Source organism: Kwoniella newhampshirensis, chromosome 6 (genome assembly GCF_039105145.1).
Source record: "Kwoniella newhampshirensis strain CBS 13917 chromosome 6, whole genome shotgun sequence".
NCBI lineage: Eukaryota > Fungi > Basidiomycota > Tremellomycetes > Tremellales > Cryptococcaceae > Kwoniella > Kwoniella newhampshirensis.
Genome location: NC_089960.1, coordinates 511851 through 532979, shown reverse-complemented (window position 1 = coordinate 532979; position 21129 = coordinate 511851). Strand labels below are relative to the sequence as shown.

The following is a 21129-nucleotide window of genomic DNA, read 5'->3' as shown; positions in this document are numbered from 1 at the left end:
GAGGCACGATGACTTGCTGTATCAGCCACCTGGCGCTTCTGCTACGAAAAAGAGGATTTCACACCTGTCGGCGGTCGCCGCCCGTTTCATCGGCAAATCTCGAGGAACGTGTTCCATACACGCGTCTATCTTTCCGAGTAAAGCGAGCGATATCCATCCACTCTAACATTGTCAGACAGAGCGAAGAGGGTGAGAACCGATCTCAAAGAAGCCAGCGACGGTATAACCGCGAGGTGGTCTCTGTGGGGTTGTGGTGGGATGTTCACACCGCTTTCCAAAGGCTCTGAAAGAGCTCAGGACAGATTGTGGGGTAAGTCCTGGTCATCATACTCTTCCCATCTGTCCACTGCGCGATGTCTCTTCCCGGCCCCCCGCTGATCCATTTACTGATCTTGTAGACCGTACCAACTCCCCTCGCAAGACCAGAGTCAGGCCTCCTATACCAACGACTTCGACTTCGACTCCTGATCAGTCCACCACTCGATCACCCGTCGCAGCGGGACCCAGTACATCTACATCTAAGCAGAATGGATTGGGGGGAGAGCTCAGAGCAGTCGCTGGAGGTCTGGGTGTGGGACCGCGATACAAGAAGAAAGTCAGGAGACATAGTTTGGTCGAACAGGATGAGAAAGAGGGTTGGATAAGGTTGTTCTTCCGCGTGAGCATCATTGTGACTCGCAACAATCATGGTTCTGGTGTGTATCTGATCACGTTGACCGCCGGGCCATTTGTTCGCTCAGCCAAGCAGAAAGAGGGTGGATGGATGGTTGACCTCCTTCTGGAAGAGACACTTTGTCCTCATAGTGCTACCTTGTCTGGCAGTGAGTTGGCGTTTTGTCGCCGGGAGCCTCACCATGTATGTTCCATCTGGCTGATGACCTGAAGGTGTGGATATGGGTTGCCATCCCTTTTCCTGTCTCTGACCCATACAAGGATAACCCTTTCCCGGAGATCCCCTCGTGGCCAAAACGTCCGAAAGGCAATGACAACAGTCGTGATGCAGGGGGCGATGACGAACGGGTGCTACCTTTAGATGTGAATTTCTACTTCTTCTTGTTCTGGTGAGTATATGTATTGTTGCGACTTACAAAAGCGCATGTAAGACTGACTGTCTTTGATAGGTATTTCGGGTGCGTCGGTTCCGACCGTTCTGGGCCTTGACTGATGGCTGTGACACTAACGACCGGCTATGGCAGGATGTATCTCGCTGTCGCCCTCTTCTTCATCACCAACCTCTTCTCCTTATATCGGCTGAGTTGGTGTCATTCTCCTGCGGCCCTGTTGTATCTGCTGATGTCGTATCGCAGATTGGTGGCCCTCCCAACTCGGTGGCAAACTGAGCTACGCCTTGTCCTGGTCGGCTACAATCCTTATAGGATTGATAGCTCACCACCTCGATCTATTTTACCTCCGGAAGAGATGGGAGAGAAATAAGAAATCGTCTGATGAGGTCGAATGGGAACGAAAGACTTTCTGGGTCGTACTCAGTTTCGTCGCCATGCTCATACCTGCCCTGGCCTGTTTTTCCAAGTTGAAAAGGGAGAAGAGACATACGTATCGACATCAAGTCCCGGCGGTCTCCAATACGTAAGTGCGATGCTTTAGTAGCGATTGCGCGATTCCGCATACAGTACACTGAATGACCGTGAGGTATGCTGTAGCTTCTTTGGTCAATCATTCTCTCGCAGGATTCCGGCATCATGGTTGAGGTTTCTGTGGTTCATGACTTGTCTTGCTATTGCTTGTTTCTCCCTCATCGCAGGTCAAGGTGAGTGCGTGGGTCAGAAAGACATGTTGGGCTAATCTTCACATCTACAGCATATGCAAGCTTGTTTTTGACGACTCTGCCTCACACATCACTTGATGCAGGTACTTGGGTGTACTCTTGGGTAATTAGTAGGTTGCAGCGGATATGCTTACATGTCTGTCTTGACCTGACCGCCAAGTTTCGTGTCTAGCTGTGCAGCTCCTCGCCCTTATCTCCTTCTACATCCTAGGCGCCAAAGTTCGTAGCCGAGCTCTTCTCTTTCTGTACAAACTTTTCTTTCAGCTGGTCTACCATGTCTTCTATCGGAATCTGGTACGTTGAGCTCTTTGTTGTTCTCCACGACTTCGTCCGTTTCCGATCGTGAAAGCAAGTGCTGATTCTGCGTCGCGGACAGTTCGCCCGTCTCCGATCTCCAACGCAGTTCGCGACGGTCCAACTGCTCTCGTCCCTCACAGTCATCATCCTCTTCCCCGTACAGATGTCGCGACCGTATCATCGCTTGCTACAGATCGTCATCGGATATCCTAGTCCATGGGAAGAACATGTCGAGAACGTGGCAACGAGTTTCTACTGTAGAGGTCTGGCGCAGAATGTGACCATGGTGGGATTCTTGGGTAAGTTATGTGAGGGCTACGTCAAACCGATGATGGATGCTCCGACCTGTAGCTCAAGCTGATGTGGAATTGAAGGGTGGCTGTCAATACTGCATTTCGGGCCGAATTCGCGTAAGTCTATCCTCAGTGTCAGGACGAAATCGCAAATGACTGATGAGCTGTGAATCCGCAGAGATATACCCTTTCTTCAAATTCGATCCTACGCCAGAAGATCCGTACACTTTTCAACTGACTTTCACAGCCTCAGCCGTCATCTGGGTAAGCAGCACGCAATCATTCGATGGTCTTTTTTTCCATATATCTCGGTGTACATCAAGAAGGTGCTGATGTGTCACTTCTCTTCAGGGCTCGGAATTGATCAGCTCGTTCATCGCTCGACAGGTAATGAGTTTCGCTTTCGGCGTCAACGTCTCTCAAATGGGTCTGGACGAGATGAGAGAGTATCCAGAGTTGGGTGAGTGGAACCCTAAACCATACAGTCCTCATGTACGATTGATTGAGCTGATCACGTCACGGTCGATCATAGTACCTGCTTGTGGTAAGCTTCGTACAACTATGCGCATCTATCAAGATATCAAGATAGAGCTGATACGATGTATGTTCGCTGATAGGCTGGGCAAGCGTTCATGTTTCCATGAATATCCTCCTGTTCTTGATCAAGTTGAACTTTAGATGAGGGTAGGACCATGGTAGAACGACTTCGCTGAAAGAAAATGTCTTGCACCGTTCGAACACTTGTAACATATGTTCTGACCATGTATTTCATAGAGAACAATTGCACGTGAACCGAACGGTGAGTGGAACGGATGCGGCGTGTGGTATCACAATGCAACAATGCAAGAAAAGAGATCGCTCGTCGCATCATAAATCATAAATGTATATAACTTACTAAAAATCATTCGTCGTGTGTGTATCGTAAAGCTAGCATTGTCCGGTCGCAAGGCATGGTATGGGTATCTATCGTAAATCTCTTCGTGAAGCATAACGTCATTATTCCATTTGGAGAACTAGCAATGGTTCCTCATCACCCTAGTCATGTACGTGAGAACTCGTAAGAAACCTTCGAAAGCAAGGTCGATATACGGTTGTAAGATATGCCGTCCAGTATTCGATAAGTTAAACCAATCGCTCAGAGACGGAGTCCAAGGGGTTGACTGGCAACTTGTCTCGGGCCTCTTTTCCTGGCAGGAGTCGGCCCTCGAAGTCTGGTCGATCGTCTATGAGCTATTGTTAGCAATTGCAAGCCCTTTTCATCAGAAGGCCACGCACGTCTTGTCGTAGGCGTTCTCCTCCTTCCTCGGGACGGAAGAATGCCCGGAGTCGATCCCAACAGTCGCGTTTTCTTTGCCCCCGGCGATCGAAGCACCCGGAGCCTTGAGATGCGATTTGAAACCCAGGTGTACAGCTCGTGCGTTGTCCACTCCGAGTCCAACCGTCTTTTCAGGTCCATCGGACATCCTTCTTCTTCCCCATCCCAAAGCTTCCCTCCTCGCGTTTGAAGTGACCCTTGGTCGCTGACCGTTCTCTCCGTCTCCTTGGCCCTTGTTCTTCTTCAATTGCTTACGAAGCCCGAACGCATCGTGTGTTGAATGCTGGAAGGGAAGAGCAGGTTGGAAAGGTGCGGGCTTGGGCGGTGGAGAGATTGGGGTCTCCCTGGCGAAAGGGGCAAAGACAGCTGAAAATGGCGGAGCGGAAGGTGGTTCAGGAACGTCATCGGGGAACGGGAAGGTAAACGCAAGCGTGGACGAAGCAGAGGTTGATGAGGACGTAGAGTTTTTCTTTTCATACTTCGTCGTCAAAGACATCTTCGGCTTGTTATTTGGTCCTGGGGGCTTGGGAAGGGGGAGACCGTAAGGCGAAGAAACCATTCGACAGTCGCTGAGAGACGATTTGCGTCTATTCGCGATATGACCGCCGGTGGGCAATTTTTCGAGCGGCTTGTATGTCTGTGTGGACTGTGCCAGGAACGCGGCTATCTCCCCAGTAGTCTTTGGCATTTTCCATTCTTTGCTCAGGTCAGCTAGCGGTATTACGGGGAAATTGGAATCGCATACATACCTGAGAGTGCAAGCTTTGATGCCTCACTGTCCATCCAGCACCTCCTCGTCTTCTTGAACTCGTACTCTGCTTCCCTCTCGAAGTCTAACCATCTACGAATAGAGCGCATTCGATCGAGGTCGTCGTCCTCATCGAAATCTTCTGGGCCAATGATGCTGACTTCATGATCGCGAATTGTCGAGTGAGAATTCTTCATACTGATCACCCGACCGCCAGGACTTGCGGAGGATTTGTTGGCACGGACTGTAGCAATCGAAGGCATCTCATGAATTGTCGCATCGATTTTGACACCAGCAGACGACTTTTGACGGTAGTGGCCAGAGCCTCTAGGTCTTGTACGGTTGCCAAGAGTGATAGAAGCGGCGTTGGTATCGAGAGATGTTCGACTGGAAGCTTCAGAAGCAGATGGCGAAGTAAGACCGGGTGTGTCGAGCGATGTATCGGCGAACATGAGGTGAGGGGGACGACGTTGACCTGGTCGTGGTGGTCGAGAAAAGGACATTCCCAGGGCTTGACGACCAGGCGTGGGCTTGTCACTGCCAATGGGTGCTGTGGGCATATTAGCCGATGCGGATAGGAGGAGCTACAATTACTCACTCATGCTACTCATGCTAGACATGTTCTCTCCAACTGCTTCCCAACACAGCTCAGTCCTTTCCTCCGTCTTGCTTATAGGTTGAGCCTCGAGTGACCAGCGAGATACATTCGCGAACGTGTCATCAGGATCGGTTGAGGTGGTCGCGGTACTGATAGTGGAAACGGGACGGAGACCACGCAGGAGGAATCCTTGTCCGACTGTCTGTTGCTCTGGACCGAAGATCGAATCGTTATCCATTGACGATCGAGATACATGGGCACTGCTATCAAAGATCGAATCAGGTGCACTGTCGAAGAGTGAATCGTTCTCCCTCGATCGCGTGCAATCGAACATGCTGTCCCAGGAGACAATTCGGTGATGTTCCTGTCGGTCCTGCAGTTCGCCATCATCCGGTGGTGAACCGGTAATTGAGGTGAGTTGCACTCCGCCATCTCGCACAAACATCCTCTCTCCGAGACCAGGCCTAACTATCTGAGACACAGAAGTATTGGTCGCGGTACTAGCAGACGACGAGTTGCGTCGGTGAGCTGCCCAGTTGGGTCGACCAAAGGTGCTGTCACTAGAACTGTTGCGACGGTGCTTGCTGATATACGAGGATCGACGACGGTTATGCATGCTGATGGGCGGACCGCTGACAATGGAGTCTCCATTGCTGTCGACCGAATCTAACGACTGAACAGACGAGTTGCGACGGTGATGGCCTCTTCGAGTGACGGATCGAGCGTTGTTTTTGGCATCGAAGCAGAGTCTTGACCTCGTATCAAGGTAGCGTTCAGGATCCGGCGATTGACCTTGCTCAATATTCTCGGCTGTCTCAGTGATGCTCGACTGATGCACGTGGTCAAGGTGAGAACCGAAGTTGACATCGAAGTAATTGGTGTACTCTCGTTCACTACCCGCCCCGATCACATCGCCTATGCTCGACATGGTGGCGATACTGAAGCCAGACTCCCCTCGGCGATGTCCCCGTCGATGTGCGTGTACTGCAGGAGCTTCTTCAGCAAGAGCTGGTTCTGGGGCGCCGAATGATGCGTGACTGGGTTGAGCCATAGTCATATGTTGCTGGAAAGATAATTGACCTCTGAACGGCTCTTTGCGGACTGGACTGGACCTGGCGAAACCGACCACTCGTTGGATCTCCACCGCGTCTTCGAAATTATCATCGTCATCATCATCATCATCGTCCTCATGTTCCTCTGAGTTGTCACCGTTACGAGTGTCGCTGTCAGATGGTTTGGAGATATGGAAGGTAGGTACCGCCTCTTGGTCAGGAGTTGTAGGAACCTGCGGGACAGTCGGGACGGGGGAAAGTTCGTTGTCGGTGAACAAGTTCAAACTGCCCACTCTCTTCAATGCGTCCACAAAAGAGGCCCTTTGACTTCCTTGGTCGAGTGAAGCGTACTCGTTTGTAAAGTCAAAAGAATTTCGGCAGTCGGTGCCGTTGACCGAGTCACCTACATCCAGCTGACCAACAGCCAGCGGAACTGCTTCAATGCTTTGCTTTGAGGGTAAATCAGGTTCTGGCGGAAGGGACAGGGCAGGCGGAGCGGGGGCAGGGCGTCGAGGGGAGATTCTGTCTTGCGGAGGTGGTTCGGGAAGGCCAAGACTTGTTCTTTTGCTGGGTGATGTGACGAGTGCTTCGGTGTCAGAATTGACGATGATAGCTTTGAGATCGGCCGGGACATCTGATTTCCTGATCTCCCTGAGATTGGTTTCCGAGGGCATTCGATCCTGTGTTGGATGCGTCAAGTGATCAAGTTCAGGATTGACAGTATGTCCCTCAAGCTTGGACAGATCGGTGGCATTACTCGACTTGGGAGCGGCAGGCGAAGGAGGAGCGAAGATGTTTCGCATACCCTTCCGGACCATGCTCTGCCTTGGTGGTGACGTAGACTGCTGAGCGGTCTTCTGCAATCCGCTAGGAACTTGAGATCGGTGAAGAGCAAGCTCGAGTGGGCTGACATTGGCTGAAGACGGCTTGAGAGAACTCGAACTGGCTTTACTCGTAAGCATCGCGGATCTGATCCGGCGGATCGGAGTGGGACTACTGTTGAAAACTTGACGGAGGGAGTTAGTTGACTTTGTGATCTGTACAGTGGGACTGTTAGAGGATGCCGGTGAGAGATCCAGATCGCTAACAAGGTGGAGCAGCTTGTGTGTTGCTGCAGCTACATGATTGAGGCCTTCGGCTACATCAGCACTGTCTCAGGTGATGTCTCACTCACCGTCACCACGAATAATCTCTGCCTGAAGAGATTGAGCCAACGACGAAGCGAAACGGCTTTCGAAGCCACCGGAGGAGATAACCGCTCTGGGTGCTTCGGATTTTTCCTCAACTCCTCCCGCCAGAGATTTGAGAGCTGGCTCAGCCATCAGCCTGGGGGGAGATACATTGTATCTGGAGACAATAGCTCGGGGAGGCGATGATGACTTTATCTTCTCCATACTCTTCCTGATCGCCACTCCGAATAGCCCGGTAAGACTCTTCCGCTTCGGCAGTCGACTAGGACCCATCAATTCCTCGAGAGCGTGTCGAGCACCACTTTCAGATGGTCGATCGGCGATAGTTCCAACGACAGACTCCCACACTCCACCCTCTCCCGAGCTGATCGGATATCTGGACAGCGTGTCAGGCTGCCGAGTATCAGAATTGCCATCTAAAGCAAGCTTATTTGCGATGTGGCTTAACGAATTGATCGAGCTGGTAGATTGGGCGGCCATAGGATAATCATCTAATGAGGGAGCGGAAATGTGAAGCATTGGAGGCCGGGGCCTCGAAGATCCTGGTCGCATAGCGGTAATGCCGGAATTGACGGTGGTGGCAGCGTACTTCTCGTCAATATGCGCAGACAAGGACAAGTCGGCAGGAACATGTACTACACGATACGTCAATGTCTTGCGTTGATCTCGAGTGGGACTTTCCACTCACTGACTGGTTTGGCCCAGGTATCTGACATCCCTTCTGGTTGATCCTTGTTCTTCTTCACCCTTGCCTTCCCTAGCAAACCCCAGATCCTTGATTTGGTCTTGTCCCGTTTCAGAGTCTTTCCGGTCTCCTCCACCTCTGTGGACGCTTCAGCAACGACAGGCAGTGGAGCCGAGGATTGGAATGTGCTGGGAACCTTGTCAAGTGAGACTGTACGTGGGGGGAGGTTGACAAGCGTGTCTATTGAAGCAAATGTAGTAGAGATCGGGCTTCCATCTGGTGAAAGCGCTTTAGGTCTGCAAAGAAGGGTCAGCTTCGTCACGATTTGGTATTGAACACCCTCACCTCTCAGGTATCTCCTTGCTCCTATCATTCAGCATGGTTCTGGCAGACAAAGCCTTGCCTGAGCTCATGCTCGATCTCCTATCAAGAAATATACTCTTGACGGACGGAGATGGTTTGTCGTGTTTGTGAACATGGTCGACAACCTCGGCGCCTTCTCCCTTTCTCACAAAAGGGTCATCGCCCATGCTGGGGCGCGATGCCATGGGCTCATCAGGCGGACGAAGCGAGCTGAGTTGAGACTGGATTGACTTCGTGGAGGGAGATCGATTGAACTTCTTGAGCATGTTCGCCGTTTTGGGAGGAACAGCTGGAGCGGAAGGCTTTGGAGGTTGATTCTGCTGTTGGGTGAGAGTGAGAGGTTCAATGTGGGAGTGATTGCCCCAGTGTAAGAGATCCGCCAGGGCCTTTCGAGGCTTGCTTTTGGTCTTGACCTTCTCGATGTTGGTCTGGACTGGGACTCGAGTTGAGGTATCGGTTTTCTTCATGGGTTGACTGACGGGAGGTTCGACGAAGACTTTAAACTTGTCCTTGCTTGGTCTCGGCTTGAGCGGAGTCTTCTCCTTGTTGAACAAAGTGGATGGAATCTTCCTCAACGATCGAATTGCACCACCACTCGATCGACGAAAGCTGTTACTTTGCTGAGAAGTAGGTTCGGGGTGCAGATAGTGAGAATGATGGATGCGATTGGAAGGAGAAAAGAGGTTTGCGTGAGTCATGTTGTCGTGTCGTTCACGAATTGTAAAGAGTCGTGATAGTGAATGAGCTGTGTATCGAAAGCTGAAACGTGTGGTTGAGTGTATAGAGGGTAAAGACGCGTTTGATTTTCCTTGGCAGGATGATTGACTTCGTGACGCGGGTCGTAAGATTCGTGATCGTAAGAAAGCTAAAAAGAGATCAGACAAGCATCTGACAAGGACGCTCAGACTTGACTATGGGAAAGTCACAGGTTGGACGATGACTGTTGGGATGGAGTGTGAGAGGTAATGATTGGATGATTGTTATAAGGTGGTTCTGAGCAAGAAAGGAGAGTCGACAAAAAGGTCGAAGTAAACGTTGAACGACGTTCTACGTTGTGTTAGCGGTGTTGTGCGACCGGTGTCTCGTGGGTCTGCGGCAGGTCGCGGAAGCAAGGGGTAGGAGTAGTCGGAGTGGCTTGCGAGTGAGCGGACAACAAGAAGGAAAAGTGAACTGACTGTACGTGTGTGGAAATAAGGGTGAGACCGTGTGTGAGCAGGGCTGGGATGAGCTCGATATGCGAGTTCAGGTATAGGTCGAGATATTCGTGTCGTAACCGGTGTCGTAGAAGGCAGACAGACCGCTTTCCTCAAAAGGTCGTAATCGTTAATACATCGTTCGGATCGTCAACAGGTGCGGTGAGAACGAAAGAGACAAAGAGATAGAGATAGGAGAAGAAGGAAAACAAAAATAAAAAGAACAGTTGATAGAGCCATGGGTCAGAGTCGTGTTTATTTGGAAGCATACAGCAGACGTTTCATGAAGCATTAGCACGGACCTCCTTCGTCCGACCTTGGGTTCGATCACGTCCATCATCTCCAAGACTAACGATTAGCATCCTCTCTCTCTCTCTCTTCAAATATTGGACGCGGCTCCTAACGTGAACCGTTGATGACAGATCAGTCGACCAACACAGTGAGCATGTTGTCAGTCAGTTGTCATCGCGGTGGGAGCTGTGATTGTTGTTCATGAGTCGCGGTAGGGCCGAGGGGGTTTTCGTGCTGTGCAAGGAATTGTTGCGTGTGTAGAAGTTACTTTGTTGAACGACCAGATCGTCGCAGGAGGAAGTCCGTATGCCCGGAAGCAGATGAGACAGACGACACAACGCGCCTAATTGCGTTGACGGTTGAGGAACTCTCGTTCGGGGGATTTTGACGTCATTGACTTGTTTATCAATTCAGGCACTTTGAACCGGTGTGGGGGAGAACATGGAGAAATGAGGGGGAAAACGGGGGTTGCCAAGTCGAAAACAGCTGACATCCAGGTAAAAATCATATTAGCCGATCCGTGGTGAGAAGTGTGAGACTTCCTTTCCTGCATATATGTGGAGATGCTAACTCGTCGAGGTTTACAGCAGTGTTGCTCATTCTTGTTCTTCTCATTTTTGCACTTGTCCCGCAATTCTCTTCTGGGCCGTATCAAGATGCGCACGTCACCATTCTCATGGGCGTTACTGTCGAGTGTCCTCTTCACTCTCGTCGAAGCTCAGAACATCACCCAGACTTCTTCGATATCGTTTTCACCTACCCCGGTTTCTACTTCTGTGCCATCCCCTACTGTGCCGCTAAACAGCACGGTCCTTGGCCAAGGCTTTTATCCACCTGCTCAATGTCGGTCTGATTTGCACCACACTATCCGCACATGTGCTGACCACGGTGAACCTACAAAGATCTATGTAATGGCGGTCTCAATACCACTTATTGTCCTGGTATCGTAAGCTATGTTCTCCCGGGAACGGCTGGGAAGTCAGTTCTAACAAAGTCCACACAGCTGCTACAAGATGTAGAGCTCGCAGGCATATTCGCGGATAGCAAAGTAGGTCATTTTGTCCTCCCGTGTTCAGGGGTGAGGCACATCCACTCAATCTTCTCCGTTGGTTTGGTAGACATTTGTGGACAAGGTAGGCACAAAGATCTGCTCAACGTAGGATATCGGATAGTTGACATCCGGTCACAGCCAACGAATGGCACTTTGAGCGACACACTTGCCGCCTTCGCTGCTCTTCCATCCAACGTCACAGTTGGAGAGATTGAGACCTTCGTTGAGCAATATTTCGTACGTTCAGGCCCCTAGTCTGATGGTCGGAAGAAAGAATGACAGCGAAGCAGAAAGGGGAAGGGCTGGAACTGTCTCAAGTCGCCTTGGGAGGATTCAATCCTACACCTGCCATATTGAACAACATATCCGATCCGATATTCAAGGCATGGACCAGTATTGTTCACAGCTACTGGACTCTCCTTGCTCGGTGAGTCAACCAGAGAGCATGCTGAAGGGTAAGCTATCTGACCTCACGGCACGTAGTGAAACCAATCAGTCGGCACTCTGTAATGGCCAGTGCGAGTCCAGCTTGATCCCGCTTAATCATACTATCATCGTTCCAGGCGGGCGATACAGGGAGATCTACTACTGGGATTCATACGCGAGTACCTTTCGCCTCGTCAAACGTTGAGTGCTGATATCTTTGTCTAGTGGATTCTGGAAGGCTTACTGAGCTCGGAGCTGTATGACTATGCATGGGATTTGCTCGAGAACTTCATGGACTTGATCGTAGTGAGTTGTTCTCTACGAAGATTACGGATCACTCTAACATACATGCCAGACGTATGGCTTCCTTCCGAATGGGGGCAGGTGAGATCAACCAATAGACCAAAATTGACACTGTTGGGGCTCACCGTGTACCACTCGCAGGAAGTACTATCTCAACCGATCTCAACCACCAGTCTTCATTCAAGTGCGTAACTTTCCACATCGTTAGTAGTGGAGCAACTGACTCTCCCATTTCAGATGCTTGATGCCTATGTCAAGGCAACTGGGAATGCTACTATTCTGGAGCGAGGTTTACAGATCGCGTCGGTGAGTCGCATGAGGAGCTTGTGGATCGCAGATCTGACCCTTTCACAGACGGAATTGCAATGGTGGGCGAACAATAGGACCTTGAACTATACGTCTCCCTATACTGGACAAACACACGTTGTCGCGCACTACGCCGTCAACAACTCTGCTCCTCGTCCCGAAGTAAGTGGGATCCCCTCAAGAGTGGACTCGGGCACTGAGCCAGCTTCGGATAGGGCTATGTGGAAGACTTCGAGACGGTTACTGGTGCAACGCCAGCACTCGACGGAGCGGGACGAGCGGATTTGTACTCAGAATTAGCGACCGGAGCTGAGAGTGGCTGGGACTACTCGTCTCGATGGTGCAAGCAACCTTTGCTTAATGCTTCCGACAATAATGTTGTCCTGAGAACTTTGAATGCAAGAGCCATCATTCCGGTCGACCTCAACTCTTTGCTTGCCGGTGATCATGCTTTGGTGAGTGAGAAAGACGATTAGCATGACCAGTGCTTACGAGTCTTATCAGCTTGCCAATTTATACGAGATCTACGCGAACAGCTCGAGCAGTAGCAACGCGACAAATAGCACCACATCGAGCGGTAACTCGACAAGTGCAGTCCAGTATCACCGACAACAAGCGCAAGCTTTCTCTGATGCTGTCCTTGATCTGTGCTGGGATCCCGTCAAGGTGAGGCCGAGATTTCCAAGGTAGAGCTCAAGGCCACGATGCTGAGAACTCTCAGTCCTGGTTCTACGATTTCAACACGACATCCAATGACCGGACCGACGTATACTCTCCTGCTGGAACTTTTGCTCTATGGCAGAACATCACACCGCCTGAAGTCATTGGCAACGAGACAGCCGCCTTGCAGGTCATTTCGGGAGCAAGATTCCTTCTCGGAAAGTACTCTGGTATTCCAAGTGTAGCTAGTTTGTTGTTGACAGGTCTGAATTGGGTAGGTTCGAACGTAGTCCAACTTGCAGGGTCAGCTGACAATAAGATCAGGATTTCCCGAACTCGTGGCCTCCACACGTCTGTGAGTATGTCCTCGTTTTGTGCTAGCCCGGCTGACATCCAGCAGACACCTCCATCAAGGCGTTCGAGACTTTGGGGCGTGCCAACCCCAATGCTACGATCCTTTCCAACACTACCCTCACTTATGCCGACGTCGCCCCCGGTCAACTTGGTCTCAACGAGTCGGACCTACAGCCTCAGCCATCCAGCACTATTGGAAACGTCTCTTTGCAGATCGCTGAGGCGAGCGGGGAACCTTGGCCACTTGCCCTATCAATCGAGTATGTCAATCGATATCTTGGGGCCGCGTTCTGTTCTTGGTACTCGACTGGCGGTGCAATCGATGGCTTATTGACACAGTTACCATTATCCCAATTGAACGCCACAGGGACATATACTGGAGGACAGACCGGTAAGTGAAGGTTCAGTCCAGCTCGGGGAGAAGCTGACCAAACACTGGGACAGGTGTCATGTTTGAAAAGGTTGGCAGTCATCATTCGTTAGTAATGTCAGGTGCATCAGCTGATTGTTTCATCTAGTTCAACGCCACAGACACAGACGCAGCAGGTGGCGGCGGAGAGTACACGGTCCAGGTCGGTTTCGGATGGACTAACGGCGTTGGTCAGTTATCCATCGAGAGTGGTCCCAAATTTTATTGACGATATTGTGCTTGCAGTCCTCTGGGCAGCTGGACATTTTGGTCAATACCTTCCTGCTCCAACTTGTCCTATGATTCCCATAGTGGAAGTGGCAAACAACAGCACCACACCGGTCGGCATCAACGGTACGAGCAGTGCGGGTGGTAATGCGACAGCCAGTGGGGTGAACGCAACATCTCTGTTCGTGGGGTATCGAATTTCAAGGAAGTGAGGGAGTGCATACAAAAGAAGAGAAGGTGAAAGGCAGTAAGCGGAAAGCAAGTACAATGGACAATGTGTCACTTGTGATGTTTGAGTAGGAATACATGCAGCGATGTGATTGTGTCGCTTGTTCAACCGTGTCATCTGATCACTTCAAAAACCTCGCCTTGGCCTTTCCAACCTTCGTTTGCTCTTCCCAACACCTGTCCCCAGAACTTCATGATACCCCACCACTCTTCTGTCCCTCTTGGCATAGCTTCAGCATTGGAATCCTGACCCTGTTGACCTTGTACGACTTGTACTTCTCTGTAAGCTCGCTTGAGAATTGTTAATGTCTTCTGATGAATTGCAGAATTGGGCGGGAGTCGATTGAACCATAAGATCGGCGTAGCGATTCTCAATTGCAACGTGGGATGTGTGAGCAATCCCGCACAAACACAGACGATTGATCCCAATCTCTTTCCGCCTATTGACTCCTCTTTCGTCTCGGTCGCCATCGTCGTCGATGATGAAGCGACAGAAGGAGGTGCAAGAGGATTCCGACCTATATCCAACCCTAGTTCAAGTACCGTCGTGCCGCCTTGACCCCATCCGAACAGATGAATATCCTCTAGTTTCCACCCGATCGAAGGTGATGTGAGTGTGCTCAGGAGGGACCGGAGGGCGGAGATGGGTTTAGTGGGGTTTTGGGAGGAGAGGGGGAGAGGGTCGAATTGGGAGGTGAATGTCGGATACCATGAGAATGAAGGAGAGTCCATGAGAGGCAGTCTGGAGGAGGGTGATATATGAGCGGTCAGCAGCCGTAGATCGTTGAGTGTTGATGGGTGGAAAAAGCGGACAGTGGCGGGTGGCCGTATGTCCAGTTCCTGATCAACAAGGAGAGGGCCGTGAAGTGGGAATGAACAGATGAACGATGACAGGCAACGAGTCGGATACAGTTACAAGGGGACAGAATAACATGCAAGGATTGGCTTGAGATACTCACGGATCAGGCGCAGAAAGCGATAACACAGCTGTAGAAGGGAGATTAAGCTGTTTGGCAAGGTTGAAGAAGGATGTCTTGGTATCGCCTACAAACGGAACATTAGCTCAATAACAGCCGTGTCTCTGCAGACCTGCACACCAACAACCCAAAGGAGCAGCAGATCTCCAGTGAAGTCCTCTAAGCCACTCACCAAGCCCATGAAGCATGATCAGCAAGTTCACATCCTTCCCATCAGGACTTGAAGCGTATGAACAGTCCCATGGTTTCAACGACGAAGGCGAAGGTATCGCTTTGGTCTTTGACGAAGAAGAGGAAGAGGAAGTATCGACAGGACGGAGGTTGAGCGTCGACATGGGTGCGATATGATGCAAAAGTAACAAAGAAACGGTCTCTTCCAACAGATTCACGCAGATATATCCACACTATCTTCGCACAGCCGTGTGCGTGCGGAAATGGGATCGAATGAGCCGAGGTAGATTCAACTTATGAGTGCTTCAAGGAAAGTCGGAGAGGTTAGATAATTATGGCAAAAAGTTGAGGCGAACGTCTTCGTGCGTTCTGAAACCTGGAACGGAATTTTGTTGCATTTTGCATCCATCTTCGTGATTGTTGTTTCTTTCGATCCCCTTTTGCTGTCTCTGTCAAGTCATTCTCACTTGATCCTTCCCCCTGTTCGTCATCGTCAGTAGCGGCCAGCGCACACATCCGACATGCTCTTCTGTCCGTATTGCGCGAACAACTTGACAATCGGCGATAGGGAGGACAGCAATGATAAGTGCTGGTATGTCATGTCGTCTTGTCTGCTCACAGCGTTGAGACTCAGCGAGACTTAGCTTGGGATCTGGTGTCCCGTTTTCTTTATCAGATGGAAAAGAGCATGAGCTGATTCGTATGCCAATGTAGGATTTGTCCTACGTGTCCTTATCAATACATCATCGACCGTCAAGTATGTTTCTCGCCTCCTAAACATACATCCTTCCTTCATCTAGACATCATCCCTCGCTCTCATTCCCCGTTTCATGATCGACCAAATCCCGCCACTTGGCTGCTGGAACTCCGTTACTGTCGCTCAGGAAAAAAAATTGGCGAAGACTGACGTTGGTCCCTTTCTGCAGATATCGATGCGGACGCACCTGAAACGAAAACAGGTGGATGATGTTTTGGGCGGGAAAGAAGCTTGGGCAAATGTGGATAAGATAGATAGTGAGTCGTTCACGTCGACACTTGCCCAAGTTGTGGTATATCATGTCCGGCCACTTGACCTCGCTCCTCGTCGGCCCTCATCCTCTCTTCGCATTGAGCTTCCTAACACAGACTTCACTCTCATACGAGATCCTGCTTGACTGTTTTCATCCTGACAATCACTCGTTCACTCATCAGCGGCATGTCCTAAATGCGACCATAGAAAGGCGTACTACAGACAACTGCAAATCAGATCTGCCGATGAGCCCATGACGACGTTCTAGTGAGTCGCCCTCGTCGTCTGTGTTGGAGGTCACGATAGACCGATATTGATACTTGTCACTCTTTTAGCAAATGCTGCGATTGCGCACATCAATGGAGAGAGGTGAGTCCTACGAGTGGTCTGAACATCTTGGTCGGACGCTGACTGTATCGTTCGTCACCCGTAGAACTAAATGAAACACCTGATACAACACATAGATACATATCGCATTTAGACCATCAAACCCATGTTGTATGAATACACTTCCCCTTTAGTCGAATTGATGATTCCCCTTTAGTCGAATTGATGATTCCCCTTTAGACGAATTGATGATTCCCCTTCAGGCGGACTCATTTCGCCGGGATCGTGATTTACTCTTAAGCCTTTTCGTTCTGGGAGGATCTGACCGGCTATTCCTCCAATCCTGCTTCTAGTATATCTATTATTCTCCTTCTTCTGTCTCTGCCCTTTGCCCCGTCCTCCTCACCCAGACCTGGCACTCCGAGATCGACCAGCCTTTGCCGTTGTCGAACAGCCAGTCCGTCCAACGCTGGGAGACATTGTTGCAGATAAAAGGCTTCGAGGTCGGTCGTGAGCGTCGCTGCCCATTTCTGCAGCAAGCCAATACGTCGTCAGCTTAGAAGGAACGCGCCCAAATTGACACAACCGACGAGAGAAAGAGCTAGATAGTTGTGTGCACAGGAGCAATGGAAACACTCTACGAAAGAAGAGTAGACATACCGCTTTCTTTTCTGGCGGTATGGGTCTCCGTGCAATCTTCGCGCTGTAGTGCGGTCCCGTCAGCGCGATCTTAGAGGTCAAGAGGTGATTCTGTGCACGTCCAAGGATAATCACTCACATGTCCCTTTCGGCTTGTATACCCCTCTCATGTTCCGCTTTGACCTTCTCGCCTTTTGCCCATAATCTCCTCTCGAGCGCATCTTGATCCTTCTTCATCTATCATGGAAGCGACTGATCAGGCCATATTCCCGGGTCCAACCACCACTTCCGTAGCGCAAGGAGTTTGGACGTGGACATACCTTCCTCAGTTCCGATCTGAACGTCTCGTCTTGGAGCAGCTCTGTGAGAACAGGCAAAGCTTTCCCAAATCCCAACTGGCCATATCCTTCCTCTCCACTCCGATCCTTTGGAAGCCGTCTCTTCCCGTCCACAGATCCATTCCTTCTCCCTTCTTGTGCAGCCGACGACAACGGAGCCACGTCGGAGCCTCCAGCTATCTGAGGATCGTACGGTGATTTCGAAGGTCCAGGAGCGATACCGACCGGACCGAATGGTTCGATCAGGTGTTTCTGGTTGGATCCTGATGAAGATCGAGATGGGACGGGAGGCGGTCTGGCATTGAGCGACGTGAGGAGATCATCGAGCTGTCGTTTTGATGGGATACTCGGTTGGTGTCGATATGAAGTAGATGCTGCAGCAGTAGGGGTTGCACTGGAATCTGTTGATGAAGTAGGAGTATCTTGTGTGGAACGGAGGAGCGCAAGTAGAGATTGAACGCTGCTATCTCCGCTCTGACGGTATGTCAACTTCCCATCTGCATTGAGGACCTGCAACGCGACTGTACTCACTGGGTATGACATTTCGCATACTGACACTATCACAAGGAATGGAGAGCAGAGAGGGAGAGAAATACGGATGAACAAATCTACCGGAAGGGATCGGGAGTATGATAATAATAGTGGTGATGGAACCGGTTATGAACGTTGATCTCCGTCATCATCATGAAATCTCGGCAAGGTCAGAAAGTATACGCTGCTGATCTCAACGTTGCGATAATCTCTTCTATCATAATTGCCACGATCTCTACGTCCACCTGTACCCCTACGACCCGCCCGCCTCTGCTTTCTGAAGACCAACCAGCTCCGACGATTGTCTTCTCTGCCTCAATCACATTTGCCCGGCAGGCATCGCAATCCCCTACAAGATGTCATCCCTACCTATTCCGACTACCACCCCTTCCGAACTAATCCCCAGTGCAACCTTGCCCCTTTCCTCGTCTTCTTCATCGAGGGCTACGAGCTCAGCGGCAGCGACGCCGAGAAATAACTCGCGAGCATCACATCACCTGTTATCGGGTGGTCTGTCAGGACTGTCAAGTGCTATAGTCCTCCAACCGCTGGACCTGTTGAAAACAAGAATGCAGCAGGCTTCGAATGGGAGTGTCAAGCGGTGAGTTGCTAAGCAGATTCTGGCTTGAGCCCCTCTGGACCGAGGAGCGGCCCTGATGGGGCTATCGACATGTGCTCGAGTGATTTTCTGGACTACCGACAAAGCAAGCAAGAAAATCCTCAATGACGAGTGCTGATCGCTCGATGGAATACAGAAAACGAATAAGCGGCGTGTTCAGACAAGTGCTGAAAGATGATGGAGTGCTGGGATTATGGCGAGGAACAGTGCCTACACTAGTCAGGTATGTCGACCTTATCACTGGCACCCGACCTTGCACTCCGGCGACGAGCTCATCTACAATTTCCCATATACGCCTTCGCGACCTCATGCCATGGCTGACTTCCCAAATTCTACATGGCAGAAACGTACCCGGCGTTGCTATCTACTTCTATTCTCTCTCATCGATCCGGAATCGACTGTCCATGATACCCTATTTCTCCATTCCTGTCCGAATTCCCCTCTCTGCATCAAAATCAGAACTCGCAACTGGCGGTGGTAGATCCAGATCGGCCATTGTCAAATTATCGTCAGGGGGAAATCTGGTCGCTGGAGCTATCGCCAGGACGAGCGTGGGATTCGTGCTTAGTCCCATCACCGTGATCAAAGCGAGATTCGAGGTGGGTCCGCTAGTCCAGTCCAGCTTTCATTCGTTTCCTTCCCCCTTTACGAATCTCTCCCATATTTCAACTACGCATGAGTCTCGCGAGTGTCTCCAGCTGAACCCTTGTCACTCGGCAGAGCAATCACTACAAGGACTACCACTCGATACCGGGCGCACTCGCTTCCCTCTGGCGCACAAATGGATTGAGAGGGTTCTTTCAGGGATTCACCGCCACGGCGTTCAGAGACGCACCGTACGCAGGACTGTATCTCGTCTTTTATGAAAAATGGAAGGACTTTGCCGGTGAGTCAAGCGAGTCTCTATGATCGTCGGCTCGGTGTGGTTATGGAGCTCTGAACGTTGGAGTCTGACCGTCGGGTGGTTGAGTCGATGAGTGTTGATTCAACGATGTATAGGCAAAATACACGGGGTGCCCAATGCTGCGTTACATTCTGGATCTGGTGAGTGAACGAACTTGTACGGTTGAGGCCAAATGGCTGATCGTACGTACAGGAATCATGGCAGCTACGTTGGCCACAGTCCTCACTTCTCCAGCCGATGTGTTGAAGGTGACTGCAGCATCCACACATTCATTCGCAATAGGGCAATAGGGAAGGCACTGACGACCAGAGCTTTCAGACACGAATGCAAGTCAACCCAACGGAGCATCCATCAATACGTAAAGCCATGAGTAGGGTGATCGAGGTCAGTCATGTCCTCTCCTTTACCTCACCTGGTCTCTGCGGCTTTCCACATCCCACTTCAGCTGGTCCGAGTCATTGCGTGTCCCAGGCTTCATCTGCCAATCGAGCGTCAGCTGACACTCTGGACTATGTCGCACGCAGGAACGCGGTGCGATGGGTTTCTTCTCGGGAACATCACTGAGAATATCGCGCAAAGCAGCTTCAGCAGCGATAGGATGGACAGTCTACGAAGGGTTATTGATCTTCCTCCGGGATAGAGATCGTGAGAGAGAACGGTTGGGTGGGAAGCTGGTTTAGCAAAGTGTAGTGGGAGAACCGGGGACGCATCAGCATGGGTATATCTGGATACATACCATCACAGCTCATGATATCGGAGGCAATTTTGTAGCATTGACACAGCATTTACATGCATTCGCAACTCACTACAGTTATCGGCTAACGTTACGCACGTTCATTCGGCCAAAGCGGTGGCTCTACCTTTTGTACATCTGTCTCTTCTGGTGTGTACGCGTCGAACTCGCAACGAGTACGAGTACAGTGACTTACAGTGAGTGACCTTGTCCTACGCTTGTGTGTAATGATCCATACATGTGCATTCCGTGCGTGCGTGCGTGCGTGCGTGCATCGTTTGTAGAAGAGCGGAGATGTGAATTACCACCGAGATGTGGTGACAACTGCTTCCATCACCGATATCGGCATGCAATCCATCGGGATTAATCAGCGGAAGATAAGCTATCGTCCAGACTCGATCTCAAAGCAATCATTATCATTAGTCAACCCCATGATTTTCTTCCCTTGCCCCACTCCCCGATAGCCGACTGACCGGGAGGGGTCAAGGGCATCGGTCAATGCTTACTCAGGCGGTGGAGGGAGGTCGGAGGTCTGGAAAGGAAAGAGATCTTGTATCTCAGATCTCTTCATCTGACCAGAGTACTCCACTTCTCGATCACAAAAAAGTCACTCAGTCATCCAGGCACCCCTCCCCCGACTACCAAGTTACCACTCATGCTGATCAAGCAAAAAAAAAAAACGAAGAGCGTGATGGCTTAGAGTCCTCTCTTACTGCAACGTTTCGATGCTACGGTACGACCACACTATAGGCTTTCAGACCAATCCCTGAACCCCGAGCCCGAGCCTGAGCATGAGCATGAGCATGAGAATATAAATTGATGTTCAATTGCACGAGTTCACTTGGCAATAAAACGGGTCTGACTCAGCTCACTTCTCGTGCGAATAAATGTATCGTATCGTAATGGCTGAATAACGCAACACCGAACTGACTAGCGTACATACCCCTCTCGCGATTGATCACATACCGAGCCTCCACATGGGTGGACTTGGATTGATAAACCCGTTTTCGCTTTCTGAATGGATTGGTGAGATCCTGACTCAGCGGGAAAGATGGTACGAGATGTATATAAAGAGGGTCTTGAGAAGGGGATGGGAAAGCCTTCC

General features: G+C 50.7%; 6 protein-coding genes across 6 annotated transcripts; 3 read left to right on the top strand and 3 right to left on the bottom strand.

Moving 5' to 3' along the window:
- Positions 1-258: 258 nt before the first annotated feature.
- Positions 259-3058, top strand: IAR55_003374 (uncharacterized protein; the record flags this gene model as incomplete). Its single annotated transcript, XM_066946481.1, has 14 exons — positions 259-310; positions 399-658; positions 741-821; positions 886-1061; positions 1197-1255; positions 1308-1587; positions 1662-1768; positions 1819-1896; positions 1959-2080; positions 2163-2382; positions 2458-2493; positions 2555-2640; positions 2728-2836; positions 2994-3058. The coding sequence occupies 14 exons, from the start codon at positions 259-261 to the stop codon at positions 3056-3058; spliced, it is 1731 nt and encodes a 576-aa protein (XP_066802873.1).
- A 453-nt stretch (positions 3059-3511) lies between these two features.
- Positions 3512-9025, bottom strand: IAR55_003373 (uncharacterized protein; the record flags this gene model as incomplete). The annotated part of the gene is made up of 7 exons (XM_066946480.1): positions 3512-3599; positions 3652-4387; positions 4441-4989; positions 5047-7221; positions 7264-7914; positions 7968-8260; positions 8310-9025. The coding sequence occupies 7 exons, from the start codon at positions 9023-9025 to the stop codon at positions 3512-3514; spliced, it is 5208 nt and encodes a 1735-aa protein (XP_066802872.1).
- A 1442-nt stretch (positions 9026-10467) lies between these two features.
- Positions 10468-13760, top strand: IAR55_003372 (uncharacterized protein; the record flags this gene model as incomplete). The annotated part of the gene is made up of 20 exons (XM_066946479.1): positions 10468-10654; positions 10714-10757; positions 10815-10859; positions 10930-10944; positions 11001-11099; positions 11153-11289; positions 11346-11463; positions 11514-11594; positions 11644-11672; positions 11733-11775; positions 11829-11897; positions 11946-12059; positions 12113-12352; positions 12402-12563; positions 12619-12831; positions 12882-12912; positions 12958-13302; positions 13356-13372; positions 13430-13511; positions 13567-13760. 20 exons carry the CDS (start codon positions 10468-10470, stop codon positions 13758-13760), a joined length of 2265 nt encoding a protein of 754 aa, XP_066802871.1.
- A 130-nt stretch (positions 13761-13890) lies between these two features.
- Positions 13891-15088, bottom strand: IAR55_003371 (uncharacterized protein; the record flags this gene model as incomplete). The annotated part of the gene is made up of 3 exons (XM_066946478.1): positions 13891-14518; positions 14736-14820; positions 14926-15088. 3 exons carry the CDS (start codon positions 15086-15088, stop codon positions 13891-13893), a joined length of 876 nt encoding a protein of 291 aa, XP_066802870.1.
- Positions 15089-16589: 1501 nt separating this feature from the next.
- On the bottom strand, positions 16590-17780 carry IAR55_003370 (uncharacterized protein; the record flags this gene model as incomplete). Its single annotated transcript, XM_066946477.1, has 4 exons — positions 16590-16790; positions 16921-16963; positions 17039-17136; positions 17220-17780. 4 exons carry the CDS (start codon positions 17778-17780, stop codon positions 16590-16592), a joined length of 903 nt encoding a protein of 300 aa, XP_066802869.1.
- Positions 17781-18124: 344 nt separating this feature from the next.
- IAR55_003369 (uncharacterized protein) lies at positions 18125-19971 on the top strand (the record flags this gene model as incomplete). The annotated part of the gene is made up of 8 exons (XM_066946476.1): positions 18125-18369; positions 18524-18610; positions 18731-18986; positions 19108-19273; positions 19387-19431; positions 19484-19539; positions 19610-19675; positions 19816-19971. 8 exons carry the CDS (start codon positions 18125-18127, stop codon positions 19969-19971), a joined length of 1077 nt encoding a protein of 358 aa, XP_066802868.1.
- Between the last annotated feature and the right edge of the window lie 1158 nt (positions 19972-21129).